This window comes from Cherax quadricarinatus, chromosome 53 (genome assembly GCF_038502225.1).
Source record: "Cherax quadricarinatus isolate ZL_2023a chromosome 53, ASM3850222v1, whole genome shotgun sequence".
Taxonomy (NCBI): domain Eukaryota; kingdom Metazoa; phylum Arthropoda; class Malacostraca; order Decapoda; family Parastacidae; genus Cherax; species Cherax quadricarinatus.
This window is the reverse complement of record NC_091344.1, coordinates 19,913,369-19,933,915: the sequence shown is the minus strand read 5'-3', so window position 1 is coordinate 19,933,915 and position 20,547 is coordinate 19,913,369. Positions and strand designations below refer to the sequence as shown.

The following is a 20,547-nucleotide window of genomic DNA, read 5'->3' as shown; positions in this document are numbered from 1 at the left end:
TGTCAGGAAAGATAGTAGAAATGTTTCCTTTTTATTTTTTACTACTGTATCATGTTTGTCTAAAAGGATTTTAACATGCCAAGTAACACTACTAACAAAATAGGTTGTATAAGTTGTATTTCAAAAGAATAGAAAGTGGCATAATGTAGAAGTTGATACAGTGGAACCTCAGTTTTCGTCATTAATTTGTTCTAGAAAGTCTGACAAAAACGTAATTTGACGAACACTGAAGCAGTATTTCCCATAAGAAATAATGTAAATCCAATTAATGTATTCCAGAAGCCCAAAAGTATTAACAAAAAATACATTTTACAGAGAATAACTATAGTTTTACATACAGAAAACAATGAGAAATAAATATGAAGGACTAATGGAATGGATAAATGAACATTTAATATCACATTTACCTTTACTGAAGACTATTGTTGGTATATGGAAGATGCGAGAAGGGGGAAGGGAGGAGGAGAGATTATTGGTTGGAAGGGAATCCCCCTCCATAAGGACTTCTCTCTCCTCCTCCTCTGAAGCAATTTCCTCAGCTGCTATCTGTTGCTGTTCCAGCTGAAGGTTTTGCAGCTCTTCTGTGGTTGTCCACCAACTCTTCCACATCCTGGTCACTCACATCCAACCCCATACTTTGCTACAAGTTCTTGAATTCTATCATGTTTCTCACCTTCTTTATGAGAGGGCTGACACTCAAAACTTTCTTTGGCCCCATGGTGGCTTATTTAGCAGTTGCACTCGATGAACAAGCACATGAAACAATGGATTATTACGAAATGTTTCGGATGAACACTCAGGGTAATGCTCACTCGATGAGAAACAAAGCCAGACTGACTCAGAATGCGTGGGATGCTTTGTGTTGGTGCGGGCAGGTGGACATGTTTGGTATGGCGTACTGACAAAAACCGAGGTGATGAACGAAAACTGGGGCAAAATTTTGAAAAGAAAAGTCGTCACAAACTGAATTCGATGAAAATCAGTGTAAACAAAAACCGAGGTTCCAATGTATTTTGTAAACTTTTTCAGCTGACATTTTGTGTCTATGTTTAACAATGAACATATGCAAATATACAGCACATCACATCAAATTATATAAATTATGTATCGCCTCATTTAAATAATAGCTATCTAAAAGCTTCCTTAAAATGCTGCGTAATATCTTATTTACAAAAATACTAAACCTCTTTTATGTACTGCAATTTAATTTAGCACTGTATGCATGTACAGTACTGGATTTTTATTTTTTTTAATGAATATGTATGTATATATATATCTTCTCTTCTTTCAACAAATCAGCCGTTTCTCACCAAAGCAGGGTAGCCCGAAAAGAAAAATGAAAGTTTCTCTTTTTAAATTTAGTAATTTATACGGGAGAAGGGGTTACTAGCCCCTTGCTCCCGGCATTTTAGTTGCCTCTTACAACACGCATGGCTTGTACATGTGTGTGTAGTGTGACCTAAGTGTAAGTAGAAGTAGCAATACATACCTGAAATCTTGCATGTGTATGAGACAAAAAAAAAAGACACCAGCAATCCTTCCATCGTGTAAAACAATTACAGGCTTCAGTTTTACACTCAATTGGCAGGATGGTAGTACCTCCCTGGGCAGTTGCTGTCTTCCAACCTACTACCTATAATATAATATAATATAATAATATAGTATAATAATATATAGTATAATAATTTTTTTTTTTTTTTTTTTTTTTTTTTTTTCAACAAGTCGGTCGTCTCCCACCGAGGCAGGGTGACCCAAAAAAAGAAAGAAAATCCCCAAAAAGAAAATACTTTCATCATCATTCAACACTTTCACCACACTCACACATTATCACTGCTTTTGCAGAGGTGCTCAGAATATAACAGTTTAGAAGCATATACGTATAGAGATACACAACATATCCCTCCAAACTGCCAATATCCCAAACCCCTCCTTTAAAGTGCAGGCATTGTACTTCCCATTTCCAGGACTCAAGTCCGACTATATGAAAATAACCGGTTTCCCTGAATCCCTTCACTAAATATTACCCTGCTCACACTCCAACAGATCGTCAGGTCCCAAGTATCATTCGTCTCCATTCACTCCTATCTAACACGCTCATGCGTAGTAGGTTGGTAGACAGCAACCACCCAGGGAGGTACTACCGTCCTGCCAAGTGAGTGTAAAACGTAAGCCTGTAATTGTTTTACATGATGGTAGGATTGCTGGTGTCTTTTGTCTGTCTCATAAATATGCAAGATTACAGGTACGTCTTGCTACTTCTACTTACACTTAGGTCACACTACACATACATGGACACGTTTATTTATACACACTCATCTGAGTTTTCTTTGATTTTATCTTAATAGTTCTTGGTCTTATTACTTTTCCTTTTATATCCATGGGGAAGTGGAATAAGAATCTTTCCTCCGTAAGCCATGCGTGTTGTAAAAGTCAACTAAAATGCCGGGAACAATGGGCTAGTAACCCCTTTTCCTGTAAAGATTACTAAAAAGAATAAGAAGAAGAAAATTGTCAAAGTGGGAAGTCTGAATGTGCGTGGATGTTGTGCAAATGATAAGAAAGAGACGATTGTGGATGTTATGAATGAGAAGAAACTGGATGTCCTGGCTTTAAGTGAAACAAAGCTGAAGGGGGTGGGAGAGTTTCAATGGAGAGGAATAAATGGGATTAGGTCAGGGGTTTCAAATAGAGTTAGAGCTAAAGAAGGAGTAGCAATAATGTTGAAGGATAAGCTATGGCAGGAAAAGAGGGACTACAAATGTATAAATTCAAGGATTATGTGGAGTAAAATAAAGATTGGATGTGAAAAGTGGGTTATAGTAAGCGTGTATGCACCTGGAGAAGAGAGAAGTGTAGAGGAGAGAGAGAGATTCTGGGAAATGTTGAGTGAATGCGTGGGGAGTTTTGAATCAAGTGTGAGAGTAATGGTGGTTGGGGATTTCAATGCTAAAGTGGGTAAAAATGTTATGGAGGGAGTAGTAGGTAATTTTGGGGTGCCAGGGGTAAATGTAAATGGGGAGCCTTTAATTGAGCTATGTGTAGAAAGAAATTTGGTAATAAGTAATACATATTTTATGAAAAAGAGGATAAATAAATATACAAGGTATGATGTAGCACGTAATGAAAGTAGTTTGTTAGATTATGTATTGGTGGATAAAAGGTTGATGGGTAGGCTCCAGGATGTACATGTTTATAGAGGGGCAACTGATATATCGGATCATTATTTAGTTGTAGCTACAGTTAGAGTAAGAGGTAGATGGGAAAAGAGGAAGGTGGCAACAACAAGTAAGAGGGAGGTGAAAGTGTATAAACTAAGGGAGGAGGAAGTTCGGGCGAGATATAAACGACTATTGGCAGAAAGGTGGGCTAGTGCAAAGATGAGTAGTGGGGGGGTTGAAGAGGGTTGGAATAGTTTTAAAAATGCAGTATTAGAATGTGGGGCAGAAGTTTGTGGTTATAGGAGGGTGGGGGCAGGAGGAAAGAGGAGTGATTGGTGGAATGATGAAGTAAAGGGTGTGATAAAAGAGAAAAAGGTAGCTTACGAGAGGTTTTTACAAAGCAGAAGTGTTATAAGAAGAGCAGAGTATATGGAGAGTAAAAGAAAGGTGAAGAGAGTGGTGAGAGAGTGCAAATGGAGAGCAGATGAAAGAGTGGGAGAGGCACTGTCAAGAAATTTTAATGAAAATAAGAAAAAATTTTGGAGTGAGTTAAACAAGTTAAGAAAGCCTAGGGAAAGTATGGATTTGTCAGTTAAAAACAGAGTAGGGGAGTTAGTAGATGGGGAGAGGGAGGTATTAGGTAGATGGCGAGAATATTTTGAGGAACTTTTAAATGTTAAGGAAGAAAGGGAGGCGGTAATTTCATGCACTGGCCAGGGAGGTATACCATCTTTTAGGAGTGAAGAAGAGCAGACTGTAAGTGTGGTGGAGGTACGTGAGGCATTACGAAGAATGAAAGGGGGTAAAGCAGCTGGAACTGATGGGATCATGACAGAAATGTTAAAAGCAGGGGGGGATATAGTGTTGGAGTGGTTGGTACTTTTCTTTAATAAATGTATGAAAGAGGGGAAGGTACCTAGGGATTGGCAGAGAGCATGTATAGTCCGTTTATATAAAGGGAAAGGGGACAAAAGAGATTGTAAAAATTATAGAGGAATAAGTTTACTGAGTATACCAGGAAAAGTATACGGTAGGGTTATAATTGAAAGAATTAGAGGTAAGACAGAATGTAGAATTGCGGACGAACAAGGAGGTTTCAGAGTGGGTAGGGGATGTGTAGATCAAGTGTTTACATTGAAGCATATATGTGAACAGTATTTAGATAAAGGTAGGGAAGTTTTTATTGCATTTATGGATTTAGAAAAGGCATATGATAGAGTGGATAGAGGAGCAATGTGGCAGATGTTGCAAGTATATGGAATAGGTGGTAAGTTACTAAATGCTGTAAAGAGCTTTTATGAGGATAGTGAGGCTCAGGTTAGGGTGTGTAGAAAAGAGGGAGAATACTTCCCGGTAAAAGTAGGTCTTAGACAGGGATGTGTAATGTCACCATGGTTGTTTAATATATTTATAGATGGGGTTGTAAAAGAAGTAAATGCTAGGGTGTTCGGGAGAGGGGTGGGATTAAATTATGGGGAATCAAATTCAAAATGGGAATTGACACAGTTACTTTTTGCTGATGATACTGTGCTTATGGGAGATTCTAAAGAAAAATTGCAAAGGTTAGTGGATGAGTTTGAGAATGTGTGTAAAGGTAGAAAGTTGAAAGTGAACATAGAAAAGAGTAAGGTGATGAGGGTATCAAATGATTTAGATAAAGAAAAATTGGATATCAAATTGGGGAGGAGGAGTATGGAAGAAGTGAATGTTTTCAGATACTTGGGAGTTGACGTGTCGGCGGATGGATTTATGAAGGATGAGGTTAATCATAGAATTGATGAGGGAAAAAAGGTGAGTGGTGCGTTGAGGTATATGTGGAGTCAAAAAACGTTATATATGGAGGCAAAGAAGGGAATGTATGAAAGTATAGTAGTACCAACACTCTTATATGGATGTGAAGCTTGGGTGGTAAATGCAGCAGCGAGGAGACGGTTGGAGGCAGTGGAGATGTCCTGTCTAAGGGCAATGTGTGGTGTAAATATTATGCAGAAAATTCGGAGTGTGGAAATTAGGAGAAGGTGTGGAGTTAATAAAAGCATTAGTCAGAGGGCAGAAGAGGGGTTGTTGAGGTGGTTTGGTCATTTAGAGAGAATGGATCAAAGTAGAATGACATGGAAAGCATATAAATCTATAGAGGAAGGAAAGAGGGGTAGGGGTCGTCCTCGAAAGGGTTGGAAAGAGGGGGTAAAGGAGGTTTTTGTGGGTGAGGGGCTTGGACTTCCAGCAAGCGTGCATGAGCGTGTTAGATAGGAGTGAATGGAGACGAATGATACTTGGGACCTGACGATCTGTTGGAGTGTGAGCAGGGTAATATTTAGTGAAGGGATTCAGGGAAACCGGTTATTTTCATATAGTCGGACTTGAGTCCTGGAAATGGGAAGTACAATGCCTGCACTTTAAAGGAGGGGTTTGGGATATTGGCAGTTTGGAGGGATATGTTGTGTATCTCTATACGTATATGCTTCTAAACTGTTATATTCTGAGCACCTCTGCAAAAGCAGTGATAATGTGTGAGTGTGGTGAAAGTGTTGAATGATGATGAAAGTATTTTCTTTTTGGGGATTTTCTTTCTTTTTTTTGGGTCACCCTGCCTCGGTGGGAGACGACCGACTTGTTGAAAAAAAAAAAAAAATAAAATAATAATAATATAATATAAAAAAAAAAAAAAAAAAAAAATAATATATATATATATATATATATAAATATATATACATATATATATATATATATACATATATATATATATATATATATATATATATACATATATATATATATATATATATATATATACAGTGGACCCCCGGTTAACGATATTTTTTCACTCCGTAAGTATGTTCAGGTGCCAGTACTGACCGAATTTATTCCCATAAGGAATATTGTGAAGTAGATTAATCCATTTCAGACCCCCAAACATACACGTACAAACGCACTTACATAAATACACTTACATAATTGGTCGCATTCGGAGGTAATCGTTATGCGGGGGTCCACTGTATTATATATATATATATATATATATATATATATATATATATATATATATATATATATATATATATATATATATAATGTCGTGCCGAATATGTAAAACTGGTCAATTAGCAAGAACTCATTTAAAATTTAGTCCTTTCCAAAATTTTCTCTTATATGTTTAAAGATATATTTTTTTCATTAATGTTAATGTAAAATTTTTTAATTTTGCACCAAAAGAAACTTAGAAAACTTACCTAAACTTGTTATAACAAGAGCAATTTATTTTAGCCTAACCCAACTAAATATGTTTTAGATTTATTTACAGTAATTTAATACTAAATAAACACAATGAAATATATTTTTTTCGTTAGGTTCAGAATGATTTTGGCGAAATTATTGCATACACAAATTTTGGCTTGTCCTATATGGCAAGTTGAGCATTGCTATTTAAGCCAAGATTGCAAATTCTGCCTATTCGGCTAGCGTGCATGAGCATGTTAGATAGGAGTGAATGGAGACAAATGATACTTGGGACCTGATGATCTGTTGGAGTGTGAGCAGGGTAATATTTAGTGAAGGGATTCAGGGAAACCGGTTATTTTCATATAGTCGGACTTGAGTCCTGGAAATGGGAAGTACAATGCCTGCACTTTAAAGGAGGGGTTTGGGATATTGGCAGTTTGGAGGGATATGTTGTGTATCTTTATACGTATATGCTTCTAAACTGTTGTCTTCTGAGCACCTCTGCAAAAACAGTGATTATGTGTGAGTGTGGTGAAAGTGTTGAATGATGAAAGCATTTTCTTTTTGGGGATTTTCTTTCTTTTTTGGGTCACCCTGCCTCGGTGGGAGACGGCCGACTTGTTGAAAAAAAAAAAAAAAAAAAAAAAAAAATATATATATATATATATATATATATATATATATATATATATATATATATATATATATATATATACACATTATTGAAAAAAAAAAAAAAAAAAAAAAATATATATATATATATATATATATATATATATATATATATATATATATATATATATATATACACATTATTATTATTATTATCACACTGGCCGATTCCCACCAAGGCAGGGTGGCCCGAAAAAGAAAAACTTTCACCATCATTCACTCCATCACTGTCTTGCCAGAAGGGTGCTTTACACTACAGTTTTTAAACTGCAACATTAACACCCCTCCTTCAGAGTGCAGGCACTGTACTTCCCATCTCCAGGACTCAAGTCCGGCCTGCCGGTTTCCCTGAATCCCTTCATAAATGTTACTTTGCTCACACTCCAACAGCACGTCAAGTATTAAAAACCATTTGTCTCCATTCACTCCTATCAAACACGCTCACGCATGCCTGCTGGAAGTCCAAGCCCCTCGCACACAAAACCTCCTTTACCCCCTCCCTCCAACCCTTCCTAGGCCGACCCCTACCCCGCCTTCCTTCCACTACAGACTGATACACTCTTGAAGTCATTCTGTTTCGCTCCATTCTCTCTACATGTCCGAACCACCTCAACAACCCTTCCTCAGCCCTCTGGACAACAGTTTTGGTAATCCCGCACCTCCTCCTAACTTCCAAACTACGAATTCTCTGCATTATATTCACACCACACATTGCCCTCGGACATGACATCTCCACTGCCTCCAGCCTTCTCCTCGCTGCAACATTCATCACCCACGCTTCACACCCATATAAGAGCATTGGTAAAACTATACTCTCATACATTCCCCTCTTTGCCTCCAAGGACAAAGTTCTTTGTCTCCACAGACTCCTAAGTGCACCACTCACTCTTTTTCCCTCATCAATTCTATGATTCACCTCATCTTTCATAGACCCATCCGCTGACACGTCCACTCCCAAATATCTGAATACATTCACCTCCTCCATACTCTCTCCCTCCAATCTGATATTCAATCTTTCATCACCTAATCTTTTTGTTATCCTCATAACCTTACTCTTTCCTGTATTCACCTTTAATTTTCTTCTTTTGCACACCCTACCAAATTCATCCACCAATCTCTGCAGCTTCTCTTCAGAATCTCCCAAGAGCACAGTGTCATCAGCAAAGAACAGCTGTGACAACTCCCACTTTGTGTGTGATTCTTTATCTTTTAACTCCACGCCTCTTGCCAAGACCCTCGCATTTACTTCTCTTACAACCCCATCTATAAATATATTAAACAACCACGGTGACATCACACATCCTTGTCTAAGGCCTACTTTTACTGGGAAAAAATTTCCCTCTTTCCTACATACTCTCACTTGAGCCTCACTATCCTCGTAAAAACTCTTCACTGCTTTCAGTAACCTACCTCCTACACCATACACTTGCAACATCTGCCACATTGCCCCCCTATCCACCCTGTCATACACCTTTTCCAAATCCATAAATGCCACAAAGACCTCTTTAGCCTTATCTAAATACTGTTCACTTATATGTTTCACTGTAAACACCTGGTCCACACACCCCCTACCTTTCCTAAAGCCTCCTTGTTCATCTGCTATCCTATTCTCCGTCTTACTCTTAATTCTTTCAATTATAACTCTACCATACACTTTACCAGGTACACTCAACAGACTTATCCCCCTATAATTTTTGCACTCTCTTTTATCCCCTTTGCCTTTATACAAAGGAACTATGCATGCTCTCTGCCAATCCCTAGGTACCTTACCCTCTTCCATACATTTATTAAATAATTGCACCAACCACTCCAAAACTATATCCCCACCTGCTTTTAACATTTCTATCTTTATCCCATCAATCCCGGCTGCCTTACCCCCTTTCATTTTACCTACTGCCTCACGAACTTCCCCCACACTCACAACTGGCTCTTCCTCACTCCTACAAGATGTTATTCCTCCTTGCCCTATACACGAAATCACAGCTTCCCTATCTTCATCAACATTTAACAATTCCTCAAAATATTCCCTCCATCTTCCCAATACCTCTAACTCTCCATTTAATACCTCTCCTCTCCTATTTTTAACTGACAAATCCATTTGTTCTCTAGGCTTTCTTAACTTGTTAATCTCACTCCAAAACTTTTTCTTATTTTCAACAAAATTTGTTGATAACATCTCACCCACTCTCTCATTTGCTCTCTTTTTACATTGCTTCACCACTCTCTTAACCTTTCTCTTTTTCTCCATATACTCTTCCCTCCTTGCATCACTTCTACTTTGTAAAAACTTCTCATATGCTAACTTTTTCTCCCTTACTACTCTCTTTACATCATCATTCCACCAATCGCTCCTCTTCCCTCCTGCACCCACTTTCCTGTAACCACAAACTTCTGCTGAACACTCTAACACTACATTTTTAAACCTACCCCATACCTCTTCGACCCCATTGCCTATGCTCTCATTAGCCCATCTATCCTCCAATAGCTGTTTATATCTTTCCCTAACTGCCTCCTCTTTTAGTTTATAAACCTTCACCTCTCTCTTCCCTGATGCTTCTATTCTCCTTGTATCCCATCTACCTTTTACTCTCAGTGTAGCTACAACTAGAAAGTGATCTGATATATCTGTGGCCCCTCTATAAACATGTACATCCTGAAGTCTACTCAACAGTCTTTTATCTACCAATACATAATCCAACAAACTACTGTCATTTCGCCCTACATCATATTGTGTATACTTATTTATCCTCTTTTTCTTAAAATATGTATTACCTATAACTAAACCCCTTTCTATACAAAGTTCAATCAAAGGGCTCCCATTATCATTTACACCTGGCACCCCAAACTTACCTACCACACCCTCTCTAAAAGTTTCTCCTACTTTAGCATTCAGGTCCCCTACCACAATTACTCTCTCACTTGGTTCAAAGGCTCCTATACATTCACTTAACATCTCCCAAAATCTCTCTCTCTCCTCTGCATTCCTCTCTTCTCCAGGTGCATACACGCTTATTATGACCCACTTCTCGCATCCAACCTTTACTTTAATCCACATAATTCTTGAATTTACACATTCATATTCTCTTTTCTCCTTCCATAACTGATCATTTAACATTACTGCTACCCCTTCCTTTGCTCTAACTCTCTCAGATACTCCAGATTTAATCCCATTTATTTCCCCCCACTGAAACTCTCCTACCCCCTTCAGCTTTGTTTCGCTTAGAGCCAGGACATCCAACTTCTTTCCATTCATAACATCAGCAATCATCTGTTTCTTGTCATCCGCTATATATATATATATATATATATATATATATATATATATATATATATATATATATATATATATATATATATATATATATATATATATATGGGAGAAGGCCAACTTGTTGAAAAAAAAAAATATATATATATAAATTATAATCTATATCTATAATAACTATCTATCTTACGACATGCATGGCTAATCGGTTCATCTATTCATTTTTTTAATCAGTTAGTGAGAAATATAAATTTCATGTCATTAATTTATGATTTTAGTAACTTTGGGATGATTAGGTTTATGATGTTTTGACATTTTATATGAAGCATTACTTTGTATTTATTCCATTAGCATTTCATAAGGTTCTCATTGCAGAATAGATGTGCTTGTACTGAATGCTGGTATTGGAGGTCCAGATAACAAAATCCTTACAGAGGATGGCCTTGAACTGACCATGGCGACCAACCACTTTGGTCATTTTCTTCTTGCTAACCGTTTGTTAGGTAAGGATGATTTTATTTATGAAAGCATTTTATATATGGATTGTACCATGAAATATTCCTGCTTGTGCATATCAATATGAAGCTAATCTTAAATTTTTGTATACCCAGTAGTGGTACTTAATAGGGATGTTCACCGACTCAGTTGGTAGTGTTCTCAGCTCGTATATTGAGGAATCAGAGTTTGATTCCCGGCACAGGTGGAAATGTTGAGCATGTTTTCTTGCATCTGCTGTCGCTGTTCACCTAACAGTAAGTAGGTACTTGGGTGTTAGCCAACTGTTGTGTGGTCGCATCTTGATGGAAATGATTAAACCAGACAGCTCTCAATGGCGAACTTACTTTCTTGAGTTATCGTGGGTTACTAACCCTCTGGGTATATAATCAAAGCAAATCTCCTTCCTTCCAATAATGGGAAATACAATATTCCCTTTGCCTTGTATTTCATGTGCTAGAATGTGAAATTACACAATTTAGAATTCAAAATTCTAAATTTTCTTTGCTAAAAGTACACACGTACACATAATACTGTAGATAACTCTAAGTAAGCACAGTAAATGGTAAATTCAACACCATCTGACCAAGACATGCCAGGTTTTCAAAAAATCAGCAGGCATTTTGGTTTCTAAAAACTAAATGGGAAAGGGTTGATTTCTAGGGCATGCATTGACTATTCAAGCAGTTATGACACTAATTTTGACGCCTTCTAAATGTTATTTTTCCTGCTATTCAACTAACATTAATATGCTATACTCACACAGTGTGTACTGTGTTGTATTGTATGTATAATGCAAGGCTAGGGAAGTTTTATTTCAGTGTAAGAGTAATAGGAAAGTGGAACATAGTGGCAGCAAACTTCATACTTAGGTTCAAAAATATATGTGATAAGAGTCAGATATATCAGTCAGCTGAACATTATGAAACTGGAGTAAGAGCCAGAACTCATGTCCAACAAACTTAAATACCACATATTACTGGTCATAAGTCAACCTCAGCCATAAGATTAAGGCTATACTTTCTCTCAAATAATCAGCATATTGGTAAACCTCAGGCAGTAAGAAGTGCAGTAGTTTACTAAACATTATTATTATTCTTTCTTTCTTTCAATGCATCAGCCGTATCCCACTGAGGCGGGGTGGCCCAAAAGGAAAAACGAAAGTTTTGCCTTTTAAATTTAGTAATATATACAGGAGAAGGGGTTACTAGCCCCTTGCTCCCGGCATTTTAGTCGCCTCTTACAACACGCATGGCTTATGGAGGAAGAATTCTGTTCCACTTCCCCATGGAGAATTATTATTATTATTATTATTATTATTATTATTATTATTATTATTATTATTATTATTATTATTATTATTATTATTATTATTATTATTATGTGTGACTACATTCTGCTGGAGTGTAAGCAAAGTAACATTTATGAAGGGATTCAGGGAAACCAGTTAGCCAGACATGAGTCCTGGAGATGGGAAGTACAGTGCTTGCATTCTGAAGAAGGGGTGTTGATATGTTGCAGTTTTTTTTTTTTAACTCTAGGCATGCCTCTGGCAAGACAGTGATGGAGTGAATGATGATGAAGGTGTTTCTTCTTTTTCATATCACTCTGCGTCTGTGGGAAATGGCCGATGTGTTAATAAAAAAAAATATTTTTACAGAGGGAAGTAAACTTCCTTAGGTCATTGAACACTGCATGGAAAATGGGAGGGCGACATTAGGGGTAAAAAAAACAAGCAGAAGGGTCAAGGATAAGCTCAAGGGCAAATGTAGGGAGGTATAGTTCAAGCAATAAATCAGTGGCTGGTAAAAAGTCAGGATTAAAGATTAAAGATTCTTTATTTCAGCAAGATACAATGTTTGTACAGAGATGGGTGACATTTAGGTGTGCATGCAGGAAGCCGCTTATTATGCAGTCAGAATTGAAAGTGGAATATTTTGAGAGTAAGTATGTCAGGGCATTGAAGGAGAGGTAGAAGGTTAAATCCATCTGCTCTCTGATGAATGGGAAAATCAGTGGAAAGATGTTTTACTCATTTAGTCAATCAATTATTTGTTTCCACATTGTACAATGTTTATACAGAAATGGGCGATGCTTTAATTGTGCATGCAGAATGCCCATGGTTATGCAGAGCATATTTGTGCAAGCATTACCTGCCAATTCTTGCAGGGTGGTGCCAGGCCAGATACTTATTAACCCTTTGACTGTTTCGGTCGTATATATACGTCTTACGAGCCAATGTGTTTGAAGTATATACAGTGGACCCCCGCTTAACGATCACCTCCCAATGCGACCAATTATGTAAGTGTATTTATGTAAGTGCGTTTGTACGTGTATGTTTGGGGGTCTGAAATGGACTAATCTACTTCACAATATTCCTTATGGGAACAAATTCGGTCAGTACTGGCACCTGAACATACTTCTGGAATGAAAAAATATCGTTAAACGGGGGTCCACTGTATACTCAAAAATTCTAGCAGCTTCAAATCAAGCAGGAGAAAGCTGGTAGGCCCACATGTGAGAGAATGGGTCTGTGTGGTAAGTGTGCACTGTATAAAAAAATCCTGCAGCACGCAGTGCATAATGAGAATAAAAAAACTTCGACCATGTTTTTGGATTAAAACATCGACTTTGAGGTGTATTTTCGTTTTTTATTTTTTTTTTGTTATATTCTTGTTTTTGTAGTCACATTTGATAGAATGGAAAACATATAGAAATAGAGTGATTTTGATTGGTTTTACTATGAAAAGGACCTTGAAATGGAGCTCAAAGTAGGGGAAATGTTTGATTTTTGCCGATGTTCAAGAGAAAACAATTGATGTCTTTGTCCAATAAATGTCCAACTAGCCATACTGATATGCAGTCATGAATGGGTTGACATTATACATATGCAATTGTTACAATATTGCAGTAGTCTGCATAACAGTAAATCTTCTATTTTTTGTTTGAATTAAAATTCAAAATAGAAAGCAAGAGTAATATCAGAAGGGCCTGGAGACGTGATTGATGAACAAAGAAAATGTTATTTTAGAACCAGGAATGTCTGCATTGTTCATTCTGGACCCTATTTTGAAATTGGCATATTTTTTAATTTGTGTGAAATTGGCCAAATTGCCAATTTCTGACCACTTTATTGGTAAATGGGCAGTTTCTTGTACTCAATTGATACAACAAATGGAGTTCTAAAGAAATAGCTATGAGCTTGGTCGAACGACGGATTTAGCCGAAAATAGGGCTCAAAGTGGGCAAAATCACCAATTCATAAATATTGCCGAGGTCGCTAACTTCGCGAGAGCATAATCACGTAAGTTTTCCATCAAATTTCATACTTTTGATGTCATTACCATTGGGAAAAGATTTTCTATCATTTCATAAGAATTTTTTTTTTTTTTTTCAAATATTTTGCGACACCAGGAGACACCTCAGGATTTGGGGTTACGACAGTCAAAGGGTTAATAGTTTTAGGATAGAAAATAAAGGTATGTGAAGCATTAGTGATATGCACTTCTCTGGAAAAAGGAGAGTGAGGGAAAAAAAAAGAATAGAGTAGAAAAATTAGTGGAAAAGTTTGGATAGAGAATGTATGGCTGCATTTAGAGGAATACAAATGCTGAGCATAAGAATTACTGATCCAGTATTGAATGGTATGTTATTAGCCAAAAGTATGAAATTATGAACAAGATACAGGTTTTTACATCTTAGAACAGTATGAGTTGAAAGTAAAATAGAAGAAAGCAGTAATGCCCTAGTTTGCCTATACTCCTGTGAAGGAAAATATATATGCCCTATAGGAGATTGGAATGTGCTAGTACGTATTAACCCTTTCAGGGTCCGGAGGCCAAATTTCAAAGTGTGCACCAAGGTCCAAGAATTTTCAAAAAATAATTTTGTTAGTTTTTCTTACGAAATGGTAGAGAATATTTTTCTGAAGGTAATAAAACAAAAAGTACGAAATTTGATGGAAAATTGACAAAATTATGCTCTCGTGAATTTTGACATGTCAGCAATGTTTACGCATCGGCGATTTTGCCGACTTTGACTCCCATTTTAGGCCAATTACATTATTCCAGTCGACCAAATTCTTAGCTATTTTACTAGTATTGCTTCTATTCTATTGATTGAACACACGAAATCTCCATGTCAACTGTTTCAACTACAAAATAAAGTGATTGGAAATTGGTAATTTGGCCAATTTAATGCAAAGTTCAGAATATTCTAATTTCAAAATAGGGTACAGAATAAACAATACAGGCCTTCCTGCACTAAAGTAACATTTCCTCTGTTCGTTAGTTATGTTTTCAGGCTTTACAAATGAATTCCATTTTGATTTTTTATTCACATAATGAATTTTTATTCAAACCAAAAAAATAGAAGATTTACTGTTATGAAATATTATAATAATTGAATAAATAATATCACCATATTTGTGAATGTATATTAGATTAACCAGCTGGCGTGTATTAGACGTGTGAGGTCATTTGTTTACTCTTGAAATTGAACATTTCGGCTACTTTGAGCTCTGTTTCAAGCCATTTTCAGTACTAAAACCAATCAAAATCATCTCTATTTCTGTAATATATCTTCCATTCTATCAAATGAGACCAAGAAATTGCAAATACAACTATAAAAAAACATACGAAAAAACACTGCAAAGTCGCTGTTTTAATCGAAAATTATGGTCTCGGTTTTCTCTCATTATGTAATGTGTGCTGCAGGATTTGTTTTATGTGGTGCACATATACCAGATAGATGTATTCTCTCATATCTAGGCCCAAATTTACCGCTCACAGCTTATCAAAGTGAGCTGAGCTCATGGCGTAGATCTACGGTTTGGACCCTCAACGTAAAGCCGTAGATCTACGGCATGGACCCTGAAAGGGTTAAAAGAGTGCCTAGGTATCCAAAAATAGGATACCTAAAGTGGTTATCATTTTTTTTCATAGTTTTTATTTTGTGTTTCTGTACAATAATATGAAAATGCCTTTTCTGGTTGGCTCCACATTTTTTATGCTTTTGTAACTTCCAAGAAAACCTGGATTCTTATTGGGCTTTGTAGGTGTCAATTTCCAATTAAATTGAAGAAATTGGATATTGATTTGCATTTGATAACTGAAGAATACCTCTTCTAATCAACTTCACAAACTTTTAGCGCTGGTGTAATGTACTTAGAGGAAGATTTAAATTAGTTTTGGGCTGTAGGTGCCAATTTTCAGAATGTAAAAACAATTAGTGGTATTGTTTAGGGAATTTTACAATGAATGGGGGGCCTTGGATTATAGAAAATGGGGATACCTCTCTTGTACTTCACCTGTGACCAGTTTTGAGGGCTGTTTCCCCTTAACCCAAATTTAGAACATGCTTCCCTTCCAACTTCCTAGTCAACCAGGTTGTTTGTGCTAGTGTCCTTCTAGTTCACATAGAGCAGCCAGGTTGTGGATGCTAGTACCTCCAGTTGGAGGCTATTCATGTTGAAAACTTCTCTCTTTTTTTCTGGAAGTTTCTCATATCTGCTGGTAATATATTAAAAGAGTCTTGGGTCATGGATATTGACACAGTGTTCTCTAATTGTACCCAGGCCTCCCTCCCCACTACTCTACAAGGGTCTTGTTCCACACTTTCTCCCATATATCACATCAGTAAGATGTTATTGCAGTGTTAATCAAGGACCTACACCTCATGAATCCTCCATGTATTTATTAGCAGGAACCTCTCTTCCTCATCTAAGTACTTTGAGGCATTTCCAGTAATTCACGTTTTATTATTTTTAAGTAGGCAGAATCTTATAGGAGTCAGGAATTATGGGAATAACTAAAAGCCATAAATGAAATCGAGAGAAAACCAAAGTATTTCTTTTCTTATGCCAAATCAAAGTCGAGAACAGCATCCAGTATTGGGCCCCTACTTAAACAAGATGGGTCCTACACAGATGACAGCAAGGAAATGAGTGAGCTACTCAAGTCCCAATATGACTCAGTTTTTAGCAAGCCGCTAACCAGACAGAGTCGAAGATCAAAATGAATTTTTTATGAGAGAGCCACAGAATTTAGTTAACACAAGCCTATCTTATGTTATCCTGATGCCAAATGACTTCAAACAGGCGATAAATGACATGCCCATGCACTCTGCCCCAGGGCCAGACTCATGGAACTCCGTGTTCATCAAGAAATGCAAGAAGCCCCTATCACAAGCTTTTACCATCCTGTGGAGAGGGAGCATGGACACGGGGGGTCATCCCACAGTTACTAAAAACAACAGACATAACCCCATGTCCACAAAGGGGGCAGTAAAGCAACAGCAAAGAACTACAGACCGATAGCACTAACATCCCATATCATAAAAATCTTTGAAAGGGTCCTAAGAAGCAAGATCGCCACCCATCTAGATACCCATCAATTACACAACCCAGGGCAACATGGGTTCAGAGCAGGTCACTGCTGTCTGTCCCAACTACTGGATCACTACGACAAGGTCCTAGATGCACTAGAAGACAAAAAGAATGCAGATGTAATATATACAGACTTTGCAAAAGCCTTCGACAAGTGTGACCATGGCGTAATAGCGCACAAAATGCGTGCTAAAGGAATAACAGGAAAAGTTGGTAGATGGATCTATAATTTCCTCATAAACAGAACACAAAGAGTAGTAGTCAACAGAGTAAAGTCTGAGGCGGCTACAGTGAAAAGCTCTGTTCCACAAGGCACAGTACTCGCTCCCATCTTGTTTCTCATCCTCATATCTGACATAGACAAGGATGTCAGCCACAGCACCGTGTCTTCCTTTGCAGATGACACCCAAATCTGCATGACAGTGTCTTCCATTGCAGACACTGCAAGGCTCCAAGCGGACATCAACCAAATCTTTCATTGGGCTGCAGAAAACTATATGAAGTTCAACGATGAGAAATTTCAATTACTCCGATATGGTAAACATGAGGAAATTAAAACTTCATCAGAGTACAAAATAAATTCCGGCCACAAAATAGAGCGAAAAACCAACATCAAAAACCTGGGAGTGATCATGTCGGAGGATCTCACCTTCAAGGACCATAACATTGTATTAATCGCATCTGCTAGAAAAATGACAGGATGGGTAATGAGAACCTTCAAAACTAGGGATGCCAAGCCAATGATGACACTCTTCAGGTCGCTTTTTTTATCTAGGCTGGAATATTGCTGCACACTAACAGCACCTTTCAAGGCAGGTGAAATTGCTGACCTAGAAAATATACAAAGAACCGTCGCGGCACGCATAACGGAGATAAAACACCTCAATTACTGGGAGCGCTTGAAGTTCCTGAACCTGTACTCCCTGGAATGCAGGCGGGAGAGATACATGATTATATACACCTGGAAAATCCTAGAGGGATTAGTACCAAACTTGCACATGAAAACCACTCACAACGACAACAAAAGACTTGGCAGACGATGCAACATCCCCCCAATGAAAAGCAGGGCTGTCACTGGCACATTAAGAGACCATACAATAAGTGTCAGGGGCCCAAGACTGTTCAACTGCCTCCCAGCATACATAAGGGGGATTACCAATAGACCCCTGGCTGTCTTCAAGCTGGCACTGGACAAGCACCTAAAATCGGTTCCTGACCAGCCGGGCTGTGGCTCGTACATTGGATTGTGTGCAGCCAGCAGTAACAGCCTGGTTGATTAAGCTCTGATCCACCAGGAGGCCTGGTCACAGACCGGGCCGCGGGGGCGTTGACCCCCGGAACTCTCTCCAGGTAAACTCCAGTACATGACCTTTGCATTTTTTTTTTTCAGCTTTATCTCTCCTGCCTTGGAAGGTGCTGTGGGCAGAGAACAATATTTATGTCATGAGAATACAGGTGATTTGAAGAGTACCCCAATGGAAATAGGTCACCTTTTCTGACTTGTAGGTTATTCTAGGTAATTTACACATATGCTAAACTATGTATTATGAGTGTACTTTTGTATACCTGTACCTAAATAAACTTGCATACCTACCATCACTGGCATTACTTCTCTTGGTCTGAAAGTTCTCATAATCCATTCTGTCATTTTTCTGTCTGTATCTGCATTTGCTTTATTGTGTTTTCCAAATGACAGATTCTCTGACACAATTGTTCCTTACTTTCTATGATATGGTATGCCTGTGTTCTTTATACTGTGCTTGTTTTGAGGCCTTTATTCTTCTTATACCTAAGCAGTTGAAATTTGTCATCACTGAACTTTATGCTATATGGGTTAATTTCATTTGCTACCAATCTGCATGATTTTTGTTAGAAATTTGAATGTCTGTTTCCCCAACTTTTCCTGATATACCTATTGACCTCATTTAATGAGTTGTTACTCCATTGTCATAACTGCCAAATGCTTTTGCAAAATCTTTGTAGATTGCATGATCATTTTGTTTCCTTCCAGGCTTCTGTAATTTTGTTGTATTGATCTAATAGTTGTGATAAGCAAGATCTTCCTGCTCTAAGGTCTTGTTGATTTGCATTGTGCTGCTCATGTTTCTCCATGAAGTCAGTAGAGTTTTATGATGTTTAATGTTAGTGCTATTAATATATAGGTTTTTTCTATTGTTTTGCTTCCCCACTTGTGAAGAGAGGCTGTTTACTCCTTTTAAGGCCTCTTGGAGTTTGTGACTAAACCATTTCTCCATAATTCATAAAGGAATGCTCTTGCATTCCTTTATAAATTATGCATTCCAGGAATCGGGCCCAGACGCTGCAAGCATGATAAAGTTGTTTATTTTCCTTTTGAATTCTGTAGGATTTGTGTTAATATCTGCTATATAATTTGCAGGGTGAGCCAACTGTCATGGCATTGATAAGATCAGTGAACACTGTTCTTTCAGGATCTACTTAATTTTTCTGTTGTCTTTGCTATCCTATAGATATATCCAATTTTTATAAATAAAAAAAGCATGAAAAAAAGAAGTCATATGTGTGTGAATCTCCTTTGAGTAGAAGCAAATATTCGGTTTTGATTTTTTAATTTGTGTAAACATATTTTGGATTACTTCCAATTTCTTGAATTGCTTTTTATTCCTATTGTGCTTCTGTGATTTGATATGAATGCTTTGGTTTCTGTTCTATATCTGTAATTCCAAGCTTAGTGTTTCTTTGCTTTATTGTGATATTTGTTACTGATCAAGCAGTTTAGGAGCCTTCTTTCATCATTTATATAGTTTTTCATCAAAAGTCCAATATCTTGTTTCCTCAATTTCAGGTTGCAACTTGAAATTCTAAAGAAAAACACATCTTTTCATATGTTTATCAGGTTTGTTGAAGGAAAGTAGTCCTAGTCGAGTGGTGGTGACTTCATCAATGGCCCATGCCAATCTCAAAACACTAGACATAAAGGTAAATAAACCCTACTTTTGCCTTTTACTGAAAATGAAGCACCTGGTAATCTAACTGGTGAGTGTATCCTTGAGGAAACTGAAGTTTACTATCACACTACTGCTTTCATTAACTATAAATTAATATCCAGCCTTCCAATATATGTTTACCTTACTTTATGCAGTAGATTTATTCCAAGACCATGTCAGTGTTCTAAGCTTAATCAAGTCATCAACACTTAGTTCTGCATGATAAGAATCTTTGGAAATTAGGAGGAGGTGCAGGGTTGCTAAAAGTATTATCCAGAGGGTTGAGGAGGGGTTATTGAGGTGGTTCGGACTTTTAGAAAAGATGGAACGAAATAGAATGACTTGGAGAGTGTATAAATCTGTAGTGGAAGGATGGTGGGGTAGGGG

At 37.4% G+C, this 20,547-nt stretch overlaps 1 protein-coding gene across 3 annotated transcripts in view; it reads left to right on the top strand.

Moving 5' to 3' along the window:
* LOC128692348 (retinol dehydrogenase 12) overlaps positions 1 to 20,547 on the top strand; it is a 51,373-nt gene that overhangs the window by 18,240 nt on the left and 12,586 nt on the right. For all 3 annotated transcript variants that reach the window (XM_053781475.2, XM_053781477.2, XM_053781476.2), the window contains 2 exons: positions 10,690 to 10,817; positions 20,070 to 20,152. In XM_053781475.2, coding sequence (XP_053637450.1) covers positions 10,690 to 10,817; positions 20,070 to 20,152 — 211 coding nt within the window. The remainder of the gene's footprint in view (positions 1 to 10,689; positions 10,818 to 20,069; positions 20,153 to 20,547) is intronic.